The 26,703-nt window shown below is 39.4% G+C and overlaps 1 protein-coding gene across 6 annotated transcripts in view; it reads left to right on the plus strand.

The window, feature by feature from the left end:
• Nucleotides 1-26,703, plus strand: part of AQR (aquarius intron-binding spliceosomal factor) — a 111,456-nt gene that overhangs the window by 13,525 nt on the left and 71,228 nt on the right. For all 6 annotated transcript variants that reach the window (XM_073348894.2, XM_073348891.2, XM_073348892.2 and 3 more), the window contains 9 exons: nt 2,974-3,042; nt 6,535-6,635; nt 7,487-7,563; nt 10,343-10,407; nt 14,529-14,645; nt 18,274-18,387; nt 19,413-19,516; nt 21,042-21,144; nt 22,848-22,968. In XM_073348894.2, the coding sequence (XP_073204995.2) occupies nt 2,974-3,042; nt 6,535-6,635; nt 7,487-7,563; nt 10,343-10,407; nt 14,529-14,645; nt 18,274-18,387; nt 19,413-19,516; nt 21,042-21,144; nt 22,848-22,968 (871 nt within the window). The remainder of the gene's footprint in view (nt 1-2,973; nt 3,043-6,534; nt 6,636-7,486; nt 7,564-10,342; nt 10,408-14,528; nt 14,646-18,273; nt 18,388-19,412; nt 19,517-21,041; nt 21,145-22,847; nt 22,969-26,703) is intronic.

The following is a 26,703-nucleotide window of genomic DNA, read 5'->3' on the forward strand; positions in this document are numbered from 1 at the left end:
TTTTTCATTATTTGTATTATGTTTTCACCTACAAATCACCAATCAAATTCAGTGTTGTAGTTAAGCTTGGGAGAATTCTGGTGTTGTTTGTTTTTTATGGATAATATCAATACAATATTTATTTTTAAGGATTTTTTTTTTTTTTTTTAGTTTTTTAATCAATTTAAATCTTCATAGTTGCGGGACATTATGGGGAGGGTCAGACAATAATTATTTAATGACAGTAATCACTGAGATTCAAAAAGTTAAAGCTTTATAACTGTTAAAATACAAATTGTTCACAAGTCAAAGTATAAAGTAAATATCCTTAGAGTTAAATTTAAGTTATTCTCAAGCAGCATTTTTCTTTCTTTGACTATTTGTATATTTCAGTGTACATTTCAGTGATGCAAATTATTTTTGATTGGGTTATGTGTGTATGGTGAAATCAACTTTTACTGATGTTTAGAGATACAATATTTAATCATTCCAAGCCTACATGTATTGCACTAGGTGCTGTAGAAATAGATTAAAATATAGTTTGTCCCCCAAAGAATTTATGATAAAATTAAGACAGGATCTAAGAAGTAATGACCAGAAGGAATGGGAAAGAATGGTTAAGAGAAACAGTAATAAAAATGTGTTTACCTTGACCAGATGTGTGCATAACTAGGTGGTTTTAGTTTTTTTGTAAAAATATATTGTAAGAAAGCAAATAAGATAAATATTAGGCGTCTTTGTTGTTCTTCTGCTTAGCTATTACGAGTTAACATTTTTCTCAAAGGCATCATCGTAAAAGTAGATCTTCAGGGCTGTGAAAGAGAACATGGTGGGAATTCATGGACTAATATGGGGAGGATGTTCCATACGCATAGCACAGTATGGAAGGAATTATGAAGGTGCTTGTGGGAGGAGACTGGAACTGGGATCAAACTGGTGATGTAGGCTGGAATCTTAGATGGAATAGGGAACAAGATAAATTTAGAATAGTGGTTAAGAAGGCATATGCTAAGTTGTGGAGGTCTGAAAGGTCAAAGATAGAGTAGAGCCTCTCATACTTGACTAGAAAGAGGTCATTGGAGACCTTGGTGGAAAGCAGTTTCAGTGGAGTGGAAAGGGCAAAAACTAAGTGGGTGGAGAGCAAGGGCAGAGTTGTAGATGGAGCATTCAGTAATTCTATAGATGGTGCATTAAGAGGAAGTTGGGTCAAGGGAGGATTTTTCAGATTTTGGGGAGGCTATAAGAAGCTTCTATTCTGAGTGGAGAAAAAATCCTCTCATCGGGTTGAGGAAAACTGTGAGGGAGTGAATGGAGCAATGGGAGTCATGAGACAAATGAGGCTTGTGCTGCTACTAGGGTATGTGGAGGGAAGGAAATGAGAGCATTCACTGTCACTGAGCATAGGGAGTGATTGAGATGGTCATGTCACATCTTGTCTGTCTTCACTTTGAATTGCCAACTCCATATAGCAGGAAGTCACCAGACAGACCTTGAAAAGTCACTTGATGTAGCTGTTGAAGGAGTCAAAAATGTCACCGAACAACATTTCCAAAGAATTCAACACACACACACCCCACATATACAGGCGAGTATAGTCACAAAATCATTGACAAGCAGCTCAATAGTGTTAATAAAATCCATTCCATGCTCCTCTTACTACATTCTGCTGCAACTACAACAGTACACAGTCATCATCAGAGGGTGCACTCTGCTCGTTGGGAAGGAAACCTCAGCCCTCTGCTCATTGGGAAAGGCGCTCTGTATACTGCAGCACTGGTTGGCTGGGGTAGGTTAATTTCAGCTGAGCCTCCCTTTCTTGCCATCCTGGATTTGAGCTGACAGGTTAGTGAAAGGGAGAGCTCAGAACCAGGGGGAAGAGGGCATTCGCCTGACCTGAGCTCAGTGCTGCAGGGAACCAAGAAAGTAGATTTAAAAACAAAAATCTGCTAGCCAGACCCATTCCCCCTGTTTCCAGGTTTTCATTTCTGAAAACAGCTTGGCAGCTAACCCCAGGCCAACCCAAGGGAAGGAGTAAAGGGGAACTGAAATCAAATTAACTCCATCTTTGATCCTGTAGTAACGGCTTCAATCCTAGAGGCACAGTGCCTCCCCTGCCCCATTGGGGCACATGGCCCTGTCTCATTTCATCAGTGTGGCTCTCCTTGCTAGCTAACCTGCCTCCCCCACCCTGCCTAATTTGTTAGCCTTCTTTCCCTGCATTACAGGGTGTGCTATCTACTATGAAGCAGCAAGCAAGAACACATTTGGGTAAAAACAAGCCCTGGCTAATGTGCTGCTCTCTCCAAAGTGCACCTGGCTTTAATTACCCTCCACAAACTTCTTTTCCTTGCCTGCAGATTATAGTGATCTTAGCCCAAGAAGCCTTGGAATGCAATTCTTTCCAAGGAAATGCTCAATTGAGACGTAATGACGTTGACTTGGTGTGCAACAGAATGTGGTAAGAAGGGCATGGAATGGATTTTATTAATACTGTTGAGCTGCTTGTGAATGATTTTGTGACTATACCTATTGGTGACTTCTTTCTCTGAATGTCACTGTAATTGGCAGTGAAAATCACTAGATTTGTCACTGGTCACTTTGACACTTATTTTCTTGCTCAGGAAACCAAAGAGTCACTAAATCTAGTGACAATTGCTAAGTTGGACACACTGCTTTGAGTTAGTTAGGTAAAAGGGTTTCATGGATTAAATAGAAAACTTAAGTGTCTTGTACTGACAGAGGATTTGTGAAAGCAAACCAAAACAGAAGATTCCTAAAATAATCCAGTTACTGTTGTTAGATAGCATGGCATTGTATAGAGCTCAACTCTTTCTTAACTGTTTGAAACCTTCTAAATCTAGAATAGTGTGTGTATTTTTTTTATGTGAAGGGTAGAGCCCATAAAGGTGTTAGGAATATGCTTGCAAGATAATATTTCTGTAAACAGATTTTAAATGCTCTAAGTTGACTTCTCTGTTTAATACCTTGTAACAGGAAGTGGATTTGATCAGGGGTCAGGTGCAGCAGCTCATCTCCCTGCCAATGTGGATGGGCCTACAACATGTAAGTATTTTATCACAAAAAATGGCAAAACACCTTCCAAAGAGTGCACAAGGCTTTAAGTATGAAATGTCCATTAACTTTAATGAAAGACACATACTTTAAAATCCTATGCAATGCTTTTAAAAAGAAACTCCTTTACGTTTGCCAGAACTTTCTCTTTACTTGACCTACCACATCCTTTTACAAAAATTAGTTTAATTGTATTCTAGGCGGCAGGGATAGGAATTATTGCAGTTAAGGTTTCCTAATACTTTCCATTATGAGACCTGTTTTTGGTTGTTTGTAACTTTTTGTCAAACTTTAACCAGTCGGGTTGAGAGATCTTCCATGCCAGGTGTCTTATTAATAATAATAATTTTTAAATTCAGCAAAAACAAATCAACTGTTTCTCAGAACAAGCTCAGGGAAAAATGCATTGTTTTGACCATTTTAAAACATTCTTGTAATCATATGAGAAACTTTAGCACCTCCATGCTTTGGAACAGGGACTTGAAATTTGTCAGGGGAGATCACCCTGGTGTCAGGAATGTGCTTTCTGCTGTCCCTGTGAAAAGGGCTCAGATCTGGCCAAGTTATGAACCTGGCCAAGTTATGAACCTCAGTTTACATATGCTCAGTACCTGTTACTGTGACTGCTAAATTCTCTGTAGACTCCATCTGTATGGAGCATGCTCCAGCTCTAGGCTGCACCTGTAGGGGCTAAGAAGGACCTTCCTTGCAGTTGCTTTGTCTGGCAGCCAGGGGGCCACTGTGGCAACAGGAACTGTAAGCAGAGACAGGTTTCAGAGGAACAGATGAAGTGAGCTGTAGCTCACGAAAGCTCATGCTCAAATAAATTGGTTAGTCTCTAAGGTGCCACAAGTACTCCTTTTCTTTTTGTAAGCAGAGAGAATGTCTCCTGTGTTGTTAATGCTCCCCTGCTGGCGTTGACTGGAATGCAGCCTGACTAGAATGCAGAGGAATGTAGGGGGGGGGTGGTGGTGGTGGTGGTGGGGTGGTGATCGAGACTAGTGGATAGAGCTGATGAAGAGAGTAAGAACTGAGTTAGGGATTGCGATATGGAGCTGAGTTGGGGGAGCTGGGTCTGGGATCAAGAACCAAGATGTGTATGTTTGTGGTGGGGACTGGAACTGGTGTGAGGAGCTGTGAGGTGACAGGGTGACGTGGATAAGGACTCACTGGAGGGGCTAGGGACAGAAGGGTTTGTAAGCATTAGATACCCTATCCTCAGAATCTGGAATAGAACCCAAGATTCCTGGGTCTCTATTCCACTGCTGTCAGCAAGTAGCCCTGAAACACACTGGCAAAGTGTGTACCTAATCTCCCTATAGAGGCTGGTTCACACAGATGATGATGATAACCTATATACTATCTGACAGGTTTCAGAGTAGCAGCCGTGTTAGTCTGTATATGCAAAAAGAAAAGGAGTACTTGTGGCACCTTCGAGACTAACAGATTTATTTGAGCATAAGCTTTCGTGAGCTACAGCTGAAGTAAGCTGTAGCTCATGAAATTTTAACAAATTTATTTGAGCATAGTCTCTAAGGTGCCACAAGTATTCCTTTTCTATATACTATCTGTTAACTTAAATGGCACAGTTCTGTGCCCTGTGTCCAAAAATTCTAACCATACTGATGAACCATGTTGGAGTCAGTGAGTTTCCACATGATGAAATTTCTCTTTTCAGTTTGCATTTTTTAAAAACCTAGGAAATTGCATGCAAAACCACCCTCTATATAATTGCAAAGTGAAGAATTCAGAAGTTAGGATAAGTCTGAATTAAGGTGGCCCATAAAATCTTAAATTAGCCCCCTTGTGTGTATGAATTATGATAGTCCATGATCATGTACTATTTTTCCATAGGGGAAACTTTACTTCTGGCATTTCCTAACTTTTGAGTGCTTGATTTTGCAACCGTAATGATTTTTTAATTGAATAAATATACTGAGCTAATGTGTATTACATACCTATGTCATTTTGTGAGAGAAATGCAATATTAACTAAAATCTTTTTGGGGTGTCCAAATGAGTTATTTCTAATTATTATAGCTAAGGATAGCATGATCATTCACTTTTATGTTCCTGTATGCTTCAATTGATCCTTGCACAGCTTAACTTTCTTTAATGAGCTTCTAGTACATTATGTTTCTTGTAATGAATGGTCTGTGATGGCTTATACTTGATCTTTTTTTTTTTTGTTTTTCCCAGGGAAAAAGTATTTGTGTATTTTGAAAAATTTTGTTTTTAGAGACAAGGAAAGTTAATATACAGTAGAGTATGGTGTTTCATTTTTTTCTTAATACAAACAATTGAAAATAACCACACAAAAGGAAGGAAATTCACTAAACAAGACATTACTATCTGGTGTGACAGGGTCGGGCCAGATGGCTACAGGAGACTAATAGAAGGCAGATATATTAGCCCCAGGCTAAGTCGGTCCCTTTTCCCTGGATAAGGTAACAGGGAAGGTTGCAGAATAATCAGAAACTTTCTGAAGACAATTAAGACAGGCTGATTAGAACACCTGCAGCCAATCAAGAAGCTGTTAGAATCAATTAAGGCAGGCTACTCAGAGCACCTGGGTTTTAAAAAGGAGCTCACTTCAGTTTGTGGTGTGCGTGTGAGGAGTTGGGAGCAAGAGGCACTAGGAGCTGAGAGTGAGAACGCAGACTGTTGGAGGACTGAGGTGTACAAGCATTATCAGACACCAGGAGGAAGGTCCTATGGTGAGGATAAAGAAGGTGTTGGGAGGAGGCCATGGGGAAGTAGCCCAGGGAGTTGTAGCTGTCGCACAGCTGTTCCAGGAGGCACTCTAGACAGTTTCATTCCACAGGGCCCTGGGCTGGAACCCGGAGTAGTGGGCGGGCCTGGGTTCCCCCCAAATCCTCCCAACTCCTGGTCAGACACAGGAGGAGTCGACCTGGACTGTGGGTTCAGTAAAACGGCCAAGCTGAGGGCTGCCGTCAAGCTCCAAGGCGAGCAAATCCGCCAATAAGCACAAGACCCACCAAGGTAGAGGAGGAACTTGGTTACACTGGTTATTAATTCATAAACCAAAAATACTCTGTGGGCTTCACTACTGCAGATCTTTCGATTAAGTCAATAAATAGTAACCAGATTTTCAGGGTTTTTTGGTAGTGAGGTTTTCTGTTGTTGTTTTCTAAAAAATGTTTTATCTCAGGATGTGAATATTGGAAGATGATTCTTTTCTAAAGACTCTCAGCAGACCATCTAGGTCTGACTAATCAGTAGATTATTAATTCGTGCAATGTGTCTCTATCATGAAGTGTTATAACCTTGATTGTATGAGGTACTACTTGAGAAAAGGTTTGGGGAAACCTGATCATGTTATTGGATGGCTAGTTTTAGATTTTTATTTGTGCATGGTGCTACATTTTTTTTCCCCCTTTCCTCCTAACTAAATTTTTATCCTGTATAATGAAAGCGAGTTCATAATTGTTTTTGGTGGCTAAATACCATTTCACCTTTTCAGGCACGTCTGGAACAAGAACTGAAAAAGACACCAAAGCTTAGAAAATTTTGGAATCTGATCAAGAAGAATGATGAGAAAATGGATGAAAAGACACGAATGCAGTATGTTATAAAAACATTTTTTTATGTTAAATTCAAAGCATGTAATGTAGTGGTTCAGTTTAGTATTCCTGAGATAAATCTGTTTGAATTAAATAGATCTTAGAGTGACAGAAATCAGCAGTTGATAGTGCACTGCTTCTGGACACAGCATTATAGAACAACATTCCAGCAGATTATCCCATGTGAAATGCTTACAGGGGTTATATATTGAATCATCGCCAATTAATCAACAGATTAACCAGATCTTGAAAAAATCTATATGATGAAAACCGAAAAAGAACATTTAACATTCCACATAATTGATGAATAAATATTTCCCTTTCTCACAGATTTTAGAAATTATTGAAGCCTTATTGCTTACACTTAATGGTGTATTTTGAAGAAGTTTATGTATCTCTTACCCAGCAATATTAACTGTTCCAAACACTTACATTCTGCTGTGCATAAGATGCAGCATACATCTGTGATGCATCAGTAGTTACCTGCTGTCTGCATTGCGATCACTTACTGGTACTTTCTTTGACTCAATGGTAAAGTGGTAATCAGTGAGTGAGTTCTTTGCAGTAAAGTTACAAACGCTGGCTATGCTAACTGGTAAGTCACTTTGATTGGTGATAAGAGAAAATGATTGCTGACAAAAAATATCTTGGTTTTGCTGCTGCTGTTTAAAAATGATGCGGAAGAGTTAAGGTACAATTTTGAAAGTTCCCAGAAACAATTCTAGTAAAATAAACGTACCCTGGATATAAATTACATTCAGTTTACAACCTCTTATGCTAATAAGGAATGTAACATACTTCTAGGCAGCATTTATGAAATATTAATACTTTGATCCTATGTCTGATTTTTAGGGCATATCGAGAGAGAAGATTTCTTTCACAGCTCATCCAGAAATTTATCTGTGTGCTAAAATCAATACCCCATTCAGGTAACTTTGTGTGCATGCATGTATATAATATGTGTGTATTTTTTCAGGTATCATTTAGAAGTTCCTGTGGTGCTAAACCAACTATTAAGGCCACAATCCTTCCGTCAGATCCAATAGGTTTGGGCATTTACTTCAGTGAGAAATTGTGTGGATATAGGATCTGCCTGCAAGGATCTGTCTTCGGGGGGGTTTAAATCTCTCTATTTTTTTAAAATAAAATAAATTGGAATGCTACTTTACAGAGTTTCTTCTCGGTTGTAATAATATAAGAATGGTCATGCATGGTCAGACCAATGGTCCATCTAGCCTAGTATCTTGTCTTCTGACATTGGCAGTGCCAGAAGCTTCAGAGGAAACAAAGTCCCCAGTTCAGCAAAGCACTTAGACATGTGCTGAAGTTCATCTCTGTTCAACAAAGGATTTATGTCCCATTGACAACAGAATTTAAGCAAATACTTAAGTCCCACATTCAGCAAAGAACTTAAGTCCACAACATTAACCTGCACTCTCAGTACTGTGGGGTTACAGTAAGGAGAACAAAAACATATATGAAAAGTGGGGTTTCATGTGTCTTCAGCAGAAAATTGATCTGACAAGAAAATATGCATGCCCAATTTTGAAGGAAAATGTATTAGTACAGGAAGCAGTGTTAAACCTGCAATAAAGGCTATTACTACAATTTCAGCATCAGCTTAGGCTATAGCTCCTTCAGGACCCCTGTTCTTAGTTTTGGAAAATGTTAGCTTGTAGTAGTGCATTAGGTTGCTATAAGACCAAAATTCCTAGCATTTGGAAGATACTAGAAAACTGAATATTCATTAATGTAGACCCAGTACCCTCCTCACTGGTGTGATTCTAAGAGTCTCCCCACAGGCCTATTTGAGGCTCCTGTATGACTGCTCTGCTCATGCCTCCTTCATCTGGGTCAGTGTAACCCTTAGTGAATCATCTTGTAAAGCAGCAGGGAAAGTGGAAAAGATACTTCCTAAATCACTAACATCGACATCTGTCAGGGCTCATCTCTCTTCCCTGTAATAATAAAATAAAATAAAAAAAAGTCAAAGCTATTTCATTTGAGAGTTTATTTTTAGAAAGATTAGTCTTGGCCCCCTTTTTGGCCCACTTCTCCATGCCCTTATTCCCTTTTTATATTGGAGCCTTGTGATTGGTTTTATTTGTTTGAATTTTGAGTTATAGTGGTTTATTATATTTTTAATTGTATTTTAATTATATTTATATCTTGTGCTTATCTTTTATATTTTTATCTTAATACCTTAGCAGGAGAAGCTTTATTTAAATAAAACCTTATGATTCACAGCTGTGCTGTAGACTTGCTGTGTGACCTTGTGTGTGTCGCTTAAGGCTGTTTTCTGCACCAATCTAGAATAATCAAGCTTGATGCAGGGGGATTCCGTGAGGGATGGGGAAAAGAATCTTCCGCTATACAGTCCAAGCTGTGGCTGCTGCTGCAGCCATTTCCATTCCAATGTCCTTGGTTTGTCAAGGGGCAAAATCTATTGGATTTGTATAGTAGTGGATCCATTGACTTTGATCCTCCCTGGCCAACTGCTGTCAACCTCCAAACCTAGCTACTATGCAGAGCCATTGGTAATCCTCTTGAAGCAGGGTTCCAGAATGTCCCCAATCCTGTGCGTGCTTCTGTACCCTCCGTGCACTGGATTCACACCGCTTTTCTTACCTACATATGCTGGTTTATGGAAATGCAGTTGTATTATTTGATGAGAGTGCATTGCCACAGTATGCATATGTTTATTATACAGTCAGGCTAGGGGAAAGGACTTAAAGGTGACTGGTCCAAGGATAACTTGCATCTCAAATTTAATTATCAAACAAAATGTTTTCTCCAAGTGAAATCTAGTTTCTTGTTTTGCTGTCCTTTATTACTTCTGAATGTTAATTATGCCCTATAATGGATAGCCAAAGTTTGCTTGCAGGCACTGGGAAGCCCAATGGGTGCTCTGTGTTAAAGTTGAGTACGATTGCTAGATGTGAACAGTAGGTCTTTCAGCCCAGGAGTCTTAAGAGGATAACTGTTTTGCTGCTTATTGTTTGTTCTTCCTCTACTTCCTAGTGTGACTCCGAGTCTTAGGATCCATAATTGAGCTCTAATAGGTAATTCCAAAAATCAGAACTGAGTGCTTTGAAATTGTAAAGTCCTTTTATTAAAAAAAAAAAAAAAAAAGTCACGGCCAAGAATTTTTAAAGTGACTAGTGACTTTAGGAGCCTCAATTTTGCATGCTCAGGTTTGAGATACTATAGAGGCCTAATTTTCGAAGAGAGGGTGATCAGCATTTTGGGAAAATCTGGTCCCTTCATGGTGTGTTAGATTGGCCAATCTTAAATTGAGGCACTCAAACTCACTAGTTATTTCTGAATATCTTAGCCTCTGACTTCTTTCCATCTGAAAATCTGTTTTGGTTTTGGGGGAGCATTTCAGAATAATGGAAGAATGAGCCCGTAATTTTATTAATCTAATACTGATTAAATGCTAAGAAACATTAATGTTTGCAGTGTTGTTGTAGCCATGTTGCTCCCTGGATATTAGAGAGAAGAGGTGCGTGAGGTAATAAAGATGTTACCTCACCCACCTTGTGTCTCTAAGAAATGTTAATTATTGGCTAATAGCCGTGTTGCTGTGGGAGCTTCAGCTTTTTAGCTCTTGTTTAAATGTGAAATATTTTTAATTTTTGAAATGTGGTGGAACAATGATGTTGAATAAATGATGAGTTGCAGGGATGTTTTGTTTTTTGTGCCTAGGTCCTCTTTCCATGGACAAAGTTCATTACTGTGAAAGATTCATTGAACTCATGATAGATCTAGAGGTAAGATAGTGTCTCTCCAAAGCAAATGCTTTTGGAGAGAACATACTGAATATTTTCTGAACATGTACTGCTCATTTACCTCTAACTGTACATAGACTAGTCCAGATGGAAATGGGTTCAATCTCCATGTCTGGAGGGAACAAAATTTTCTAATGTATTACTAAATCTGGCTGTAAAAAGCCTAGCGTGTGTCGTCCTGTGCACTGACACAGACTTGCCAAACCAGACCTCTTCGCGCAGTAATCCACAGTTTGCACTGGTGAAGCATGTCCCCAGTTTAAAATGAGGTAAGCTGCACCCATGCAAACAGTGGCTTTGCCTGCCTATAGTTAGGGGTTTGCCCCATGGCAGCTGCATAGACGACTGATCATTGTTGACTATAAGCAGGGCAGATTGCCAGTGTGTGCAAGTGTTGAACTTAAACTGCCCAAAACAAGTAGACAGTGATTGGAGCAGAGGCAATAATTCTGGAAAACAACAAGAATGTTCAAAGGTTTGGATCCATTACAAGAGCTGTGCTCTTAATGTACCTTGGGCCATCTGAAACATTTTGGATTGCCAATTGCAGCCTCAGAAAGCACAGATAATTCCTTTTTTTTTTTAAAAAAAAGCTGCCTGAAATGCTATACAACAAGACTTCAAAATCAGTGAGAAGTTTGCAAGCACTGATTTAGAAACTTCAATCTGCAACTGATGTGTGAAACCAATGAGTCTTTATGGAAGAGGTATTGACTGCATCTATTAACACCATGATTAAATGATGATTCATTAAATTGCAGTGGTCATGGCACTAGAGCAGTGGTCTCCAACCTTTTTACGCCCAAATTCACTGATCGAATTTAAAGGCAATCCAGGATCTACCCCGCCCCTTCCCAGATTCCACGCCCCTTCCCTGAGGCCCCACTCCACTCACTCCATTCCCAGCCCTCCCCCCACCCCCCCCGGCCGCTTGCTCTACCCCACCCTCACTCACTTTCACAGCTCCCATTGGCCACAGCCTTCCGTTCTTGATCAATGGGAGCTGCGGAGGCAGTGCTTGCAGGCAGGAGCAGTGTGTGGAGGGAGACCCCTACCCCTCCACCCCTGGGACTGCGCTGGCCGCTTCCAGGAGCGGTGTGGGGCCGGCAGGGAGCCTGCCATAGCAGCAGCTATGCTGCACCACTGGTATGAGCAAAGATGAACAGACACCTGGTGCTACTGAAGTCAATGGAAGTTTTGTAATTGACTGACTTGAATGGGGTTAGGACTTTCACTTCAATATCTGCTGTGTTCATGACAAGCTTGATAGGCAGAGAAAAACACTGCTTTGTCACAGAACCTTTCCTTGGATGGGATTACAGTTGGCTTGGTTTCCCTCACTGGCTGTAATAGGAAAATGTTGTATATTGATCTTTCTGTGGATACAGTGGATGCTGCTTAATAGTAACCCCGATATTAACAACTTCTGGTTAATAGCAACATTTTGCTGGGAACCGGTCCATCATTGACTTTAATGGGATTTGGATTTTGGCAATAGCATGCCACTTATTGAGAACTCTTTTTCGGAAGATATGCCTCTACTCAGGCAGGTTTGTAGGGCTGCAGCTAGGGAAGGAAGCTCTGGGATGTGCCTTCACTGGCTGCAGCCCCTCAAACCTTCCTGCACTTGCGGACTACACAGGAAGTAAGTGGCTGGGATTCCTGCATCCCTGCCCAAAGGGGAACCCCCTGTTGGAATCCGAGCTGGGAGGGAAGGCTATGGGCAGGGCAGTAGTTCAGATGCCTGGGCTTTCCATGGGAAGTGGTGGTCCAGGGGGGCCCACAGAGCTGTATGGCACATATCTCTGCTCTCGTCCTGCCCACGTCCCAGTGCTTCCTTCCCTGGCTATAGCCCCACAAACCTGCCTTCTGCTTATTGGCAACTGCTGGATAATGGCAACTTTTTGCTGTCAACTGAGGGGTTTGCTAATAAGTAGCATTTACTGTAGTGTGAAGTTCACAATGTCCTTTTTTTTTTTACCAACTGTATGCTGTTTCAGAATGTAGCTAGCGAAGTGATACCTTGGTTAACTGTAGGAGGGAAATTCAGAGGAAAATTCTAATTGTAAATTCCTTTAATTTTTAGTTGTACTTATAATTTTTATGCCTCTGTCAATGTATTTATAGTCTTAGCAAATTAACTAATTATCATTTGAGGTATCAAAAAAAGCCATGATTTACTCTATTACTACAGCCAAATTACTTCAGAAATTAAGACTTTTTTGTTTTCCTGCCACAAAAGCAGTACAGTGTATTGTAAAACAACCCCAGGGGGCAGTGAGGTTCTATAAAATATGATCTCTGCAAGTATTGGAGGTGTGACATTCTTCTGGGTTTCTCTAGTTCAGCTACTTTGAAAATGAAAAGGCATTAGTTCACACATCAGTGATGCTGATATAGTTTCACTATAAATAGTAGGTTTATTTTAAATTACTTCAACTTCATTAAACTCTGTAAAGATCATGATGGTGGCACTTACAGAAACCATAAGTACAGGTGATTTAGTGTTTGATACAGTAATATAAGTGTTAACTCGCCGTTTGCTAAACACCCTAGTTTCCTAGGATCATAGCAGTTAGTAACAAAAGACTAATTAGATCATCCGGGCCACCCCTTTGAAAGTACAGGGCACTGTCCCCGGAGAGAGGACATTTTTATTAAAGCTAATGTTTAAAATCAAGTTTATACACGTTAAGAAGGAGGGTACTGTACATCTGGGGTCAGGCTTGAGTTATGAGAGATTACAAGTATCAGTTACAAGGTTCACAAGATACGTTCATAATACATAACCAGCATAGACCCAGATTGGGGTACAATGCTGGATCTTAGCCAAAAGGCCAAGAAGCAGTAAATTTAGTGTCTGCTATCTCTACTATGTGTATTACAGGAGAGTTCGAGTTCAAATAGTTTGTGAAGCTTGCTGTACTGCTTGGAACGGGCGAACTAGAAACTAGTTATAAAAAGCCATCATGTTCTTTCTTCTCTGTAGCATGTCCCATGTGAATGGAGTATTTTTACATACATTTTAGGTCTCTCTTGCCTCTGCCTCCTGCAGGGCATTTCATATTAAATTACATCCATTACAGTTGAATCTAAGTTACTTGGCCATTCTGCCACTTGCAAATGATATGTTTTTGAAGGAAACTGTAGTGGTTTGACTGATGGCTTTTGTGTGTGTGTGTGTGTGTGTGAGACTATGAATGACAGTTATTATTTACTGCACTGACATACTGTTTCCTCCCCCTTCCCCCCCCTTATTCTGATTACTTAGTGGTGGTAACTACATTCTGGCTGCTTCAATTCTATCTTTATTTTCAATTGAGTATGGTATTCTTCATTTCTTGTCCTAAACTGTTACCTAATATGTGCTGTTGAACAGCTGCAATAATATACAAAAGTAATATCTGTATTTCAGTGGTGGGAGTGAAGTCATTTCTCTCTTTTCCCTTACATCAGGAAAGATTTTAATAAGGCTTAAATAGTTTAATATGTGAAAAATTGTGAGATCCATTGTTTTCAGTAAAGTTTAATGGAATGATTATCATCTTATTATAGTTAGCGAAGTACATTTACTGATATTGGTGGCATGAGAAATACAAGTCTTGAATAGTATTTAAATTTAAAAATAAAATATGCACACAATATAAGGGAATGACTCAGCTTTTACATTTTTAAAAAATGCTCTCAAAAAAAGCCTCTTTGCATTGTACAACAGATATGAAGGTCAAGGATATCGTTAATAAAATAATTGCTTCTTTGTCCTGCTAATCAAACACAAAATACAAATAATCAAACAAATCAAATACACCTCAATAGTGAGGTGTGCATTCTGAGGCCCTGATCCTGTAAAAGGCTCCACCCTCATGGATTCAGATACCTGCACAAAATCCACTCACTTAAACAGGAGTCAGCACAGGTGAATTGCATGCTAGGATAGATGTCTCTGGGAAGATTCTCTTTTATGTAAATAACCATCACCATCTGTTGATGCAGGACTGTCCTGACCCGCTGTCTTGAAATGCAGAGAAGATATATATGGAAAGCCATGGGTTTCAAAATCATGTATGTTAAGACTACTACTAATGCCAAGTTATTTATTTTAGGCCTTGCTTCCCACACGGCGGTGGTTTAATACAGTATTAGATGACTCCCACCTTGTTGTTCATTGTTACCTCTCTAGCCTTGCTAAAAGGGAAAAGGAAGGCCATCTCTTCTGTCAGGTGAGTTTTGATCTTACTGAAGAGAGCGCTTCAGTTCTGAAGCAGCTCAAAATATTTGCTGCCTCTTCTTATGTTATCTGTCTGTCTGCTGAAAATGATTACTTTGTGTCACGTTTTTTTGGAAATAAACTAAAAATTGGATTATTACTGAGTAGACTTTGTGCACAGATTTATTTTAAATCCTCAAAACATTATTTTTGCATTACCTATGTAGTGTGTGTTTTATATCCTTGTCTCTGTTTTGAGCAGTTTTTAAAATAGTCTACACAACATTCACCCAATGTGTCCTAACACAGAGAAAACAAAAATCAGTTTAAATCTTTTGCTGTATTTGTGACCTCAAATTTTCTTCTGCCCAACTCAGTCCTCCCCAGAAGCCATAGGAAATGAATGGTTTATGTAGCGTGCCCTGAAGTTCAACAGTTTAGGCTACTTTAGACCAAAGGTAGGTGTCAGCTGAATGGGATGAGGGCAGTCTGGCCTAGTGGCTGGAGGGGCAGCTGGCCTAGCAGCCAGAGCCAAAGCCAAGGGTAAAACCGGAAGGCAGAAACTGGGTACCAGACCCAAGAGTTGAACTGTAGTCCATAATCAGGAACAGGAGCTGAGGGTCAAACTGGAGGTCAGGAATTGTAGAGAGCAGGGTATCAGCCAGGAGGGTTTCAAGGCAGGGGCAGGACAGAGGAAAGGCTGAGTGCAAGGCAGGAGTGGGCACAGTGGTGGGTATGAGCATGGAGAAGCAATGAGCTGCTGCTGCTGGCTTAAGAGTTGGCCTGCTGGCCTTTGCAGCCAATCAGGTTGTGTAACTAGTCAGGCCACCAGCTGCAGGCTGCCTGTACTGATGAGGCTGGGTGGAGACTAGCTCTGCTGCAGGCCCTGATTCCAGATAGCTCGGGAGTGAATTCCAAAACTGACAAGGCTTCATGAACATCCTACTAAATTTGACTTTAGAATCACATTATTCTAACTGCCGTCCTTCTTTTCTTTTAATGTGCTGACAAGGTCTTAGCAGTTAATATTTCACAAACTGGTAGTTGTCAATGTTTTACACCATGAGAAAGCTGGTAAAGAAAACATTTCTAAATTTAATAGGCTAGCAGCTGTTAAAATCAATTCCAATTTGAAATGAAAAAGGACCTGGTAACCAGAATGATGTGAATTTTTTTCTGCTCAGGTCCTTTATCTTGAAGTCTGTCAAAGCTAGAAAGGCTTGAGTCCTCTTGATATATTTTGATACGGTCTCCCACAGTATTCTTGCCAGCAAGTTTAAGTAGTATGGGCTGGATGAATGGACTATAAGGTGGATAGAAAGCTGGTTAGATTGTCGGGCCCAACGGATAGTGATCAATGGCTCCATGTCTAATTGGCAGCCAGTATCAAGCGGAGTGCCCCAAGGGTCAGTCCTGGGTCCGTTTTGTTCAATATCTTCTATAATGATCTGGAGGTTGGCATGGACTGCACCCTCAACAAGTTTGCAGATGACACTAAACTGGGAGGAGTGGTATGTACGCTGGAAGGTAGGGACAGGATACAGAGGGCCCTAGACAAATTAGAGGATTGAGCCAAGAGAAATCTCATGAGGTTCAACAAGGACAAGTGCAGAGTCCTGCACTTAGGAGGGAAGAATCCCATGCACCGCTACAGACTAGGGACCAAATGGCTAGGCAGTAGTTCCGCAGAAAAGGATCTAGGGGTTATAGTGGACGAGAAGCTGGATATAAGTCAACAATGTGCCCTTCTTGCCAAGAAGGCTAACAGCATTTTGGGTTGTATAGGTAGGGGCACTGCCAGCAGTTTGCGGGATGTGATCGTTCCCCTCTATTCGACATTGGTGAGGCCTCATTTGGAGTACTGTGTCCAGTTTTGGGCCCCACACTTCAAGAAGGATGTGGATAAATTGGAAAGAGTCCAGCGAAGGGCAACAAAAATGATTAGGGGTCTGGAACACATGAGTTATGAGGAGAGGCTGAGGGAATTGGGATTGTTTAGTCTGCGGAAGAGAAGAATGAGGGGGGATTTGATAGCTGCTTTCAACTGCCTGAAAGGGGGTTCCAAAATGGATGGATCTAAACTGTTCTCAGTGGTAGCAGATGACAAAGCAAGGAGTAATGGTCTCAATTTGCAGTGGGAGAGGTTTAGGTTGGATATTAGGAAAAAGTTTTTCGCTATGGGGTTGGTGAAGCACTGGAATGTGTTACCTAGGTAGGTGGTGGAATCTCCTTCCTTAGAGCTTTTTAAGGTCAGGCTTGACAAAGCTTTGGCTGGGATGATTTAGTTGGGGATTGGTCCTGCTTTGAGCAGGGGGTTGGACTAGACCTCCTGAAGTCCCTTCCAACCCTGATATTCTATGATATTCTATTTTCAGGACCAGTATCTGTAGCAATTGTCCTGGACCACTCACAGGAGAGTGAACTTTGATCCTCTCATTTTCAGCTGGATTGCCTTGCCTTCATAGCAAATTTCATTTGTTACCTGGATGTATCCAGATATAGTCTTTCTGCTGATATAGCTTTGCCCTCCAGAGGTGCTGTATGGGGTTTACATTCTTTTTAAAGAAAGGTGCCTTCTGTGGCCAAAACAGGCTAGCCGGTAACCCCTTAGTATATAGCAGTACAGTCAGTGTGCCAGGCCTCTGTATCTATGCAAACAGTGTGCCAGCAGTTTCGAGAAGTTCTTGCTTATTTTAATCTCATTTAATTTTCGTTACTGTAGGGGTGGTTATGATCCCAGTGCAGCATTCAAAAATTAATTCTACTTTTTCATTATGATACTATTGAAGCAAACCCTACCAGATTATACCTCATCACTTCATGGCAGATGATTACGTTCTTATCTTTTTCACTTGTTATGCATGTATTGCAAGCACTAGAGCTTCACTTTCTGTACTTGAAGTGATTTGTTGTTAAGATGGTCTCTGCAGCTTTATCTCATGGCAGTTAAGCTAAATTCCCTATGTAACGAGTCTCAGCTTCAACGCTTGGCAGCTCCTACGAGAATTTCCTTGATAAAAAGCTCATCAATAATTATTTTAGTCTCTTAAGAGATCACTTTCATAGTATACCTTTATTTTGTGGTTGGAACTGTAGCCTTTGCATTGCTATGAGATGTATTGTCACTTTTGAAGTTAATTGTGCATACATGTGGAACATTGCATTGTACATGTATCGAGTGATATTTGAATAGTTCATTTTTATTTGCATGTATAGCCTTTTACAAGAATTCGTATGAATGGCATTCAGTGTAATGTGTCGGTGGCCATGTGGATGTAAATTCAATATAGGGGTGTCTATATGAAATATTTTACAACTCTCTGCATACAGAGATAGGTATTATGGACATTGCTAGGACTTTCTTAAACTGTAGATAGAATCTCATTTTAAATTTGTTTGTTTAAATGATAGAATCTCATTTAAAATTAGCCAAGTTATTTTTGGCTAATGCACAAAACATATAAATGATCAGTCCATGCATATTTCTCTGTCTAGATTATTGGTATCTTGGTAAGATTATATATTATACAGGGGTGCCTGAAGTTCAGATGTTAGGTTCCATCTCTTTTTGTTCAAGGTTTTATATGGTAGTTGCTGATCCCATTCTCATACGTCACTAATTTACATGTATCATGTTTCAGCTTTTAGACATGCTTAAATTCTACACCGGCTTTGAAATTAATGACCAGACTGGGAATGCTTTGACAGAAAATGAGATGACTACAATTCACTATGATAGAATTACTTCCTTACAGGTAGGCAAACACTGGGTTTCATTTTTAATATATTTTTTTAAATATAATTTGCAAATAAGATGGTGATTCTGGTCTTTCCAAAAGGAAACATCTTGCTTTTTTCTGCTGTATTAAAGGAATGGTGCTAGTCTTTCAGTTCCTAACTTTGCATAGCTTCGTTCAAAAATATTCTGAAGAACTTCATATAACACACACTTTGAATTGCATGAGCAGATAAAAGAGCAATTAGCCTGCGTGTATGTGCAGAGAACCTAACTAAAGTGACAGTCAATATTAGTAAGTTTATTATCTGTTTCAGCAAAACAATACCACCTCCAGTTTTGATCTTGTCAACTCATTAACTAAAAAGGGTCAGTCTCCATAAGACTTATTTGTGTGGGAAACCTAGGTACAGGAGGAAGTGGTATTGGTTATGCAATAGATGTCACTTTTCCTCAGAATAAGTACTCAGCATACTGCTGCTAATAGTGCTGTCTTTCAGGTGAGATATAAACCACATCCTCACTACCTGTGGTTATTATGGGACTTTTCACAAGAGCGTTATGCATGTTTCACATGGTGCTAATTAGGACTGTGAAGAGATTTCTTTTTGGGTTTTCACAGCAGTTTTGAATTGCACCTCCGGAGGTTCACTGAAATTTTCATGTCTTTTAAAGTTCAGAACTAGATGAACTTTGGTAAGTGAAATCCCGGAGTTTCACAACCTTGTCAGTCTCTACCAAAGTTTCATTACTGCCAATTAGGAGGCTATTATAATGCCAAAACATCTAGTGTTTATCAGACACGTTAGAAAAATAAATACATCTCAGAAGAACAAGAATTGTATGTCACATTTACTAAGCAGAAAAATAGTTGCTTTTTCATTATTTTTACTCCAGTAGTGCCCACTCTGTGCTAGGTGCTGCACAGAGGAAGGTGGAGTTCTTACATGTTCATTGTCTCTTATTAATAAACTCTTGTCAGAGCAACCCCCCCCCCGAAAACGTCAATTTAACCTCTCATTAAATTTTGGGGGGCTTTTCTAGAGAGCAGCTTTTGCACATTTCCCGGAACTATACGATTTTGCACTTTCAAATGTGGCAGCAGTGGACACTCGTGGTTCATTGGAAAAGCTGTGTGGACCCCTGAGGTAAGCCATAAAGATGGAAATTCAGTTCTTCTGTTTCAAGTTTATTTCTCTCCATTGTTTGTTACTAGTCTTCTAGCCTTTTTATGTATGTTGTAGTAATACATGTGTAATGCTGTAATTAAATGTGACATTGCAAATTATGACTCCTGGTTTGAAGAAGACATTTGGGGTTGGGACTCTTGGGTTCTGCTTCTGACTTGCTGGGTAACCTTGGGCAAATCATTTGTGCTTCAGTTTATTCATTTGTGGAACTTAGTACATAGACTACTTGCCACTTGTGGGTGTGGTGAAGTTTAATTTATTATTGCTGGGTTGCTACTTTCTGCTTGTAAAATGCATCTTTCCCTTAATTCTGATCTCTGGGTAGAGTGAAAGAAACACCATCGATTTGAAATCTAGTCATTTTAAAAGTAGAAGAGTTAATAGTTTTTGGAACTATACATGCCACTGAGTCGTCCTGCCATTTTTTATGGCGTTACAATAATTCAGGTTTTCCTGATGATATTTTCAAAATGTTTTTCTTTACTTATTGCTGCATCAAAGACCCACAGAAATCACTGGGGGAATTTGAGTTGGAGCTACTCCTTCTCCCAAAGTTCTGCCAAGTGCATAAAATAAAGAAACAGGAAAAAATATAAATGCTTTTCACTAATCTTAGTTACAGTTCAAACATTTTCATACAAGTAACATTGTGTATATTTGCTGTAGTTACAGAATAAGTATTGTAAGTTGACTGGGAGTGCCTTTATGCCTGCTATTATAACAATTCTTAATGCAGTTCTGGGATCTCTGATACTATAGGATAGGTTAAACTGCTTTCTTTCTGCCTGTCTTGTCATTCTGTAAATTTTCCCACTATTTAGTCTTAGTAAAACTAACAAAAACAATAGCAGTAGCAGTGAACAAAAAACCATCTTCTCTTGAACTACTTGTTAGAATTGGCTTTCTCCTGTTCAAACATAATAGCTTCATCCTGAAAAAAGGAGACTTTTCTAGACTAACGTTTAAAAGTATGATATTAGTACGTATTAGCTAACATGCAAACACATTTTAAAAGTCTAATGTGGACAGGTACTCTGCCTTTAACACACAGACTCTACCCTGGGCTTTAGCTTGACCACTTTAGCAAATATTAAAGGCAGCATGTCTTGTCTGTTCAAATATATGTGAATATATATGGTAATGAAAATCTTAGCTGGAAGTTCTGATTATGTTCCCTATTTTTGTATCTGAATTCTTTATGAGTGGTGTGCTGTATCCTTTGTTATTTCTTAGTCACTTTCTGTGGTGTAAATGTTGTGCTGATTTCCTCTAGGCAATTACCAGGTAAAGCAACTAAATAAAAACTTTACGTAACTTTTAAGACTCTCTAAGGTTTTTTCTTGATTGTGTTACCTGAACTGTAAAACTATCAAATCTTCAATTTTTTTTTGTTTTTTTTGTTTTTTTTAACAGCAGTTTTTATAAAATGTAAAAAATCACTCAGTGGCTTTTGTATTTCCTCCCTCCCCCCCATATTATGCAGCCCAAACACACTCCACCAGGTGGCATCATACCTCTGCTTGTTACCGGCTCTACCTGAAGGGGAAGATACAGGCTATGACAAAGAATTTCTGCTAGAATTACTGGTAAAGCACACACATGCTAATTACATTTATCACCTATGTTTTTTCTCGCAAGAAAGCTTGCGTTCACTTCCTAAAATTGTATAAAATCACAGCAATTGCAGCTCTAATGCTGCCAACCACATGATGGCTTTCACAGTTAGGAGTGCCTTATGAACTACAGCAGTATGATGACTGAGTGAGTTGGAAACAGATGTGAATTAAATCTAGTAATTAATGACTAATCTTCAAACAGGGAAAAAGATGACTCCTCTGGGAAAGTGGTGGTGTGTCTGAACAGTGGCAACTTTAGAGGACTGTTACCAGTGTTTCTTCAGCAGTTGCTTAAGGTCCACATATCATGAAAGTTGTTACAGCATGTGTAGATGCTTGCATTATACCTGCGTCCTTAGTTATTTAGACCTGTTTAAAATATAATTAGGCTGTGATTTTTTTTTCCAGTGCTGTCTAGAGGGATGTAGACATTCCGTTCCCATAAATTAAAGTGAGAATTGAGCGTTCAGATCCCATAGGCAGGTTTGAAAATCTCCACAGGAGTATAGAAATGGGGGGGGGGGAAATTCACTTGAGTAGATATTGATCTGAGCAAGGAACTCTAACCTGTGTTGTAATGATGGGACGCTTCTCAACATATCCATTGTTCCATTTCCTCTTTGAAGGCTGACTTTTCTGTAGCTGATCTTATTTTAAAATTATTTGGAATATTTTCTTGATGTTATTGTATGAGCAGTTTTAAGTCCGATTGTGAAATGATCCCCCTAATACAAAGCCTATTCAAACAGGATGCAGTAGTATCAGATACATTTTTCTGTTTAGGCACTGGATATAAATATTTATTGCTGGGTGTAAAGTATCAGACTTAACTACTGTAGGTAAACATTGGTGTTCAGAAAAAATATAGTGGAAAATTTGTTTCATCTTCAGTTTAGATTTTAACCTTGTGAGGGAAATTTGACTACATATTTTCAGCCATTTCATACGTTTTTGGTGCTGTTTAAAACTACTGAAAACAGATTATGCCATTTTTAATAGGGAAAGAGAACCTTTCTTCTCCTGTGTTTTCAAAGAGTAATGTTAAAAGTAGGACATCCAGATTATAGTGGGATGTGCAGTATTAAGATCCACGCTTGAACTATTGATGCTCCGATCCCATTGAGCTACATGCTAACTCTTCTGTGATAGTCGTATAACTTCATTTGCGTTTGATAATGCATCGTTGGATACCACCTGTACTCTCCAAGAGCCTGATCCAAAAACCCTTTGAAGTTAATGGGAGTTTTTATTACAGGTGACTTTGGATGAGACCATTAATGAATTATTAAACAGGCCTAGTTTTCAAAGAGGCATAAACCTGGCCTCTTAAAATTACACCTGAGCTTGTTTGTCATCTTAGTAAAGTGGGACCTCTTTCATTGTTTTTTGAAGAAATAGCCCAACGTTGTTAGCAATACATCTTATGATTTCCTTCAATGTACAAACAAGATTGATTAATTGAAGAAAAATAAAACATAGACAGTTTGGAGGTAACTTTTTAATTTCTGAAGTCTTAAGGTACTTTTATCACTTCAGCTTGTTGTGTTAGCTGAAGACGTGATCTTTTTAATGTTCACTTCCTGGATGACCATCCTGTATGTTATTTGTCACTTGCATAGAAAAATGTTGACTTGGTTAGGCTTTGGTATAAATGTTCACTTTCGCTTTCCTAGGTGTCTCGTCATGCACGTCGAATATCTCAAATTCAGCAGCTTAACCAGATGCCTCTGTATCCCACTGAGAAGATTATTTGGGATGAAAATATTGTCCCAACTGAGTACTATTCTGGAGAAGGTATATTTGTTGAGATATATTTGGATTGCTCTTAAAACTTCATAGTTCAAACGACTTGTCGTTAATTCTGGTTCATTAAGAACTATTCCACAGCTTCTAAATCTGGACAATATTTACTTTTGGCTACTTTAGTGCCTTTTAACTTCCAAGAAAAAAAAAATCTGTGTTTATAGGCTTATTTGAATTGGACTGCATAAATTTGATCTGAAATTTATGTCTTTGTTACCAATTAGATAAACATAGATTAAAAAAGAAGAATAAAACTTGGAGTAAATCATAAAACAATCTCATTTGCTCTATCTGTATATAAGCACAGAAAAAAGCTGCTTTCTACCTTGCTACTACCTGCTCCCAAGAAGTGAACTGTAGAGAGCTTGAGAGAGAAGTGAGTCATGCCATAGTTTGACAGTGAGCAGCAAGTGAATTCTGTTGAGTTCTTTTAAAAGAATTTGCTCTTTTTCCAAATTGATTCTTGAAAAGTCAGTTTCATGTGGTGAGGTTTTGTCACTTTCAGTTTAAATTGAAATCCCAAACTCTTAATACATATCCTGAAAACTAACATCTGCACTATAGAACTGCTTATGTTCAATATTGGGGATTAGTTTTTAAAATATTTTAAATATTTATGTTTGCCAGTAATGGCTTGTCAGTGAACCAATTTATATAGTTTTAAGGATAAAAGCACCAGTCTACATTTGTCGCAGAATTGTACCAATGGGCACTTCAGGATGGAATCCATAGTCTGTGTGGCAGTCAGGTGCCCTAAGAATGTTTAGGGAATACGTGGAATTTCTAATGTCGGTTTAACCTCTTCCCTCATTGGCACAGATCTGTTCCTGTTGTCAGCTAAGTAATGCCATAAAGCCTAGAGCTCTGCCACTGCTAGGAAATGTAGAGCTATATCTCTTCCTTGGTTGAGGTGGAAAACACAACAGTCTAGGGAAGATGTTTAAATTAGGGACATGATCATTCTCTGAACTGAAATTATTTTTTACATCTGAATTCTTTTTTAAAAAGCAATCAAAAAATTCCACTTTGAATAGCCACATGGATATTCTTTGAAGATCAGCGCACGCAGAGCAGAATAATAACTTACACTGATAACAGCACTAGTATTATGGCAGTATTTTGTCTTGTAACATGATTGAGATTCTGCAGAGTAAGAGATTCCCTTTTCCTTATAGCAGTGATATCTGGAAACTGCCGTGTTAACTTGAACACTCTATTCTCTCCAGGAAGGTAATATTTAAACTGCTTGAAAATCAAGTTTTCTTCTTAATCAGGCAAACAAGCTGGCTACAGTCCAGAACAGACGACATTCTTAACTGGGTACAAGGCCATGCAGTTGTACAGCTTTCTCCAACAACACAGTCTTATACAGACTCCAGTGGAAGGCCATTCTTTGAAACAGTCTGACATGTTTCAGAGAATCACTTCAGTTATTTAATACATATTTGTGTTTGTGCACACCTGCATATGCATTTTTGTGCACTGTTAGCTGTGGTAGATTCCATCACAACAGATAGAATTGTCATGTGCAAAACCTGTTACTATGGGCAGAGGAGCAGTGTGTACATGAGTTGTTGCACACAGAAATGGAGAACGCCTTGTGAAAATTAAGCCTGAAAAATTATCTGTATTCTTGAAGCCAAGGGGTGACATGGAATAGAATAGCTACAGTAACAGTTTTCATTGCCAGCAGAATGTAGATTAGTTAAGTCCATCAGTGCTGCTTCTCATAGTGGAGAGTCTGTAGAAATCCTTATTTCAATGATGCCCTTTTTAGTGAAACTTCCATTTCAAATGCTCTTATACCTTTTGGTATATGGGATTCTTAACGATATATGCAACAAAAATGGACAGACTTATTTTCACACTGGTAAACTGAAACACTAATTTTAACCGATGGCTGGAAAAACTTTCTGTAGTCCTGTGTAATTACTCATTTCTGTGTTGCTTGTTTTATGCTTTCACTTTGCAAAATATGAATATTGTATACTGTGTTATAAAGATGCTATGCTGAATTGCTGTCAGCCCTTTATATAATTTGTCTCTAATTGCGCACACAAAACTTCGTTAAAAGAACATTATTAAGGTTGCAAAGGCGAGCTCTCAAAAGTAGGAAATGCCAGAACTAGGGTTGCCTGTTCACTCTTAATTCTGGCATTTCTTAACTTCTGAGTGCTTGAGAGGGTCCATGGACCAGGGTTCCTGCCTATTTGGTGGATCAGGAAGAAGGCCATGGGCCAGTTTTACGCCAGCATGTTTATCCAAAAACCCTTTTTCTTGGTTGGTCCCTGGAGAATCCAATTTGAACTAGTATATGAATATCTCTCTGGGGGTGCTCCAAAGGGTTGATAACAGAGGAAGTATATTAGCATTCCCCTCACTTTCTATTAGAGAAGGTACATGCAATGCCACGATAGGTATAAACCTTACTGAATTAGGGTTAAACTTAATTAAATGAAGCTAATCTTAATTCCATAGGGTGTTTCAGGGTATTATAGGATACTGTCTGTCAGTAACCCCATTGTGTGCTGCCGTATTGACACCCACATAGGCCATCAGCAGGGCTGGAACTTCCAGATCCACTGCACAGACCTCTGCCACTTGAATTAAGGGAGTAACTGTTCTCAGTAGAAGATTGTCATTTGCTATGTGGACTGACACTAGAGGGTGTTTGGATACTTTTATCAGTTGGTTTCACAGATGTTTGCAAACAGCAGAGGACTGGTGAGACTCAGAAGTCTTGGATTTCACTCCAGGCTCTGGAGAGAGGTATGCTGTACTGGGCACAGACTCTTTGGCCCATTCCTCCAGACATTTTATCTTCATATAGCTTCACGGAATAGAAATAATTGTGTTCTATCACCTTTCTTTATTGGCAGTGTGTCTCTGTGCTTGTGGAAGCCAACATGTACTGTGTGCCAGAAAGATTTCAAGGATAATATTGCATGTTATAAGAGTTTTCACGCTTTCACAGTTCATAAACAAAGGTGTAAAACTGGGACAGTAGTCAAGTGAAAGTATTAAATGTATAAAGCCCTTTGTTATGAATATTTACCAATATTTTTTTATCCTCTTCCCCCCCCGGAAAATGTCTGGGTTTTAAAAAAGACAGAGGGTTTTACCAGTTAAATTCCCCCCCCCCCCCCCCCCCGGGAAGTTTGGCTTTTTTGGGACCTGGGAATTTTTTGTGGGGGAAGCAGATGGGGCTCTTTCAGGTGGAGGTGGTGGTACTCGTGGGCTGCAGCCTTCCACTCCTCTCCTCATCCTGGCCCTTCGGTATGATTCTGTTTGCTTCCTGTGCACAGGAGGGGAGTTAGAAGAGCAGGGAACTGGGTCCTGGCAGTTGAGACCACCTGGCCATTATATGGAGAGGAAGGCTTCCTCACCTGCCCTTTGGTGCATACCTCCTCTCCCCCCCCCCCCCCCAAGCGGTTTGTTTTGTTTACCAATTTTCTCCCATTTTTAAATAAAACCTTTTAAATTCCTGGGAAGCTAAAATTAAAAACCAAAAACAGAAGGCCTTCTAAATGAGCAATGTGTAAGAACTTGAGTTGCGGAGCAACACTAGTATTTCCATAGTGTAGGCTAAAAATGCAGCTATTTATTTTGGAGAGACAAGGTGAGTAAGGTAGTAACTTTTATTGGCCCAAACTTTTTTGTTGGTGAGAGAGACAAGCTTTCAAACTACACAGAACTCTTCTTGAGTTCTGAGAAAAGTACTCGGAG

This window comes from Lepidochelys kempii, chromosome 6, assembly GCF_965140285.1.
Source record: "Lepidochelys kempii isolate rLepKem1 chromosome 6, rLepKem1.hap1, whole genome shotgun sequence".
Lineage (NCBI taxonomy): Eukaryota > Metazoa > Chordata > Testudines > Cheloniidae > Lepidochelys > Lepidochelys kempii.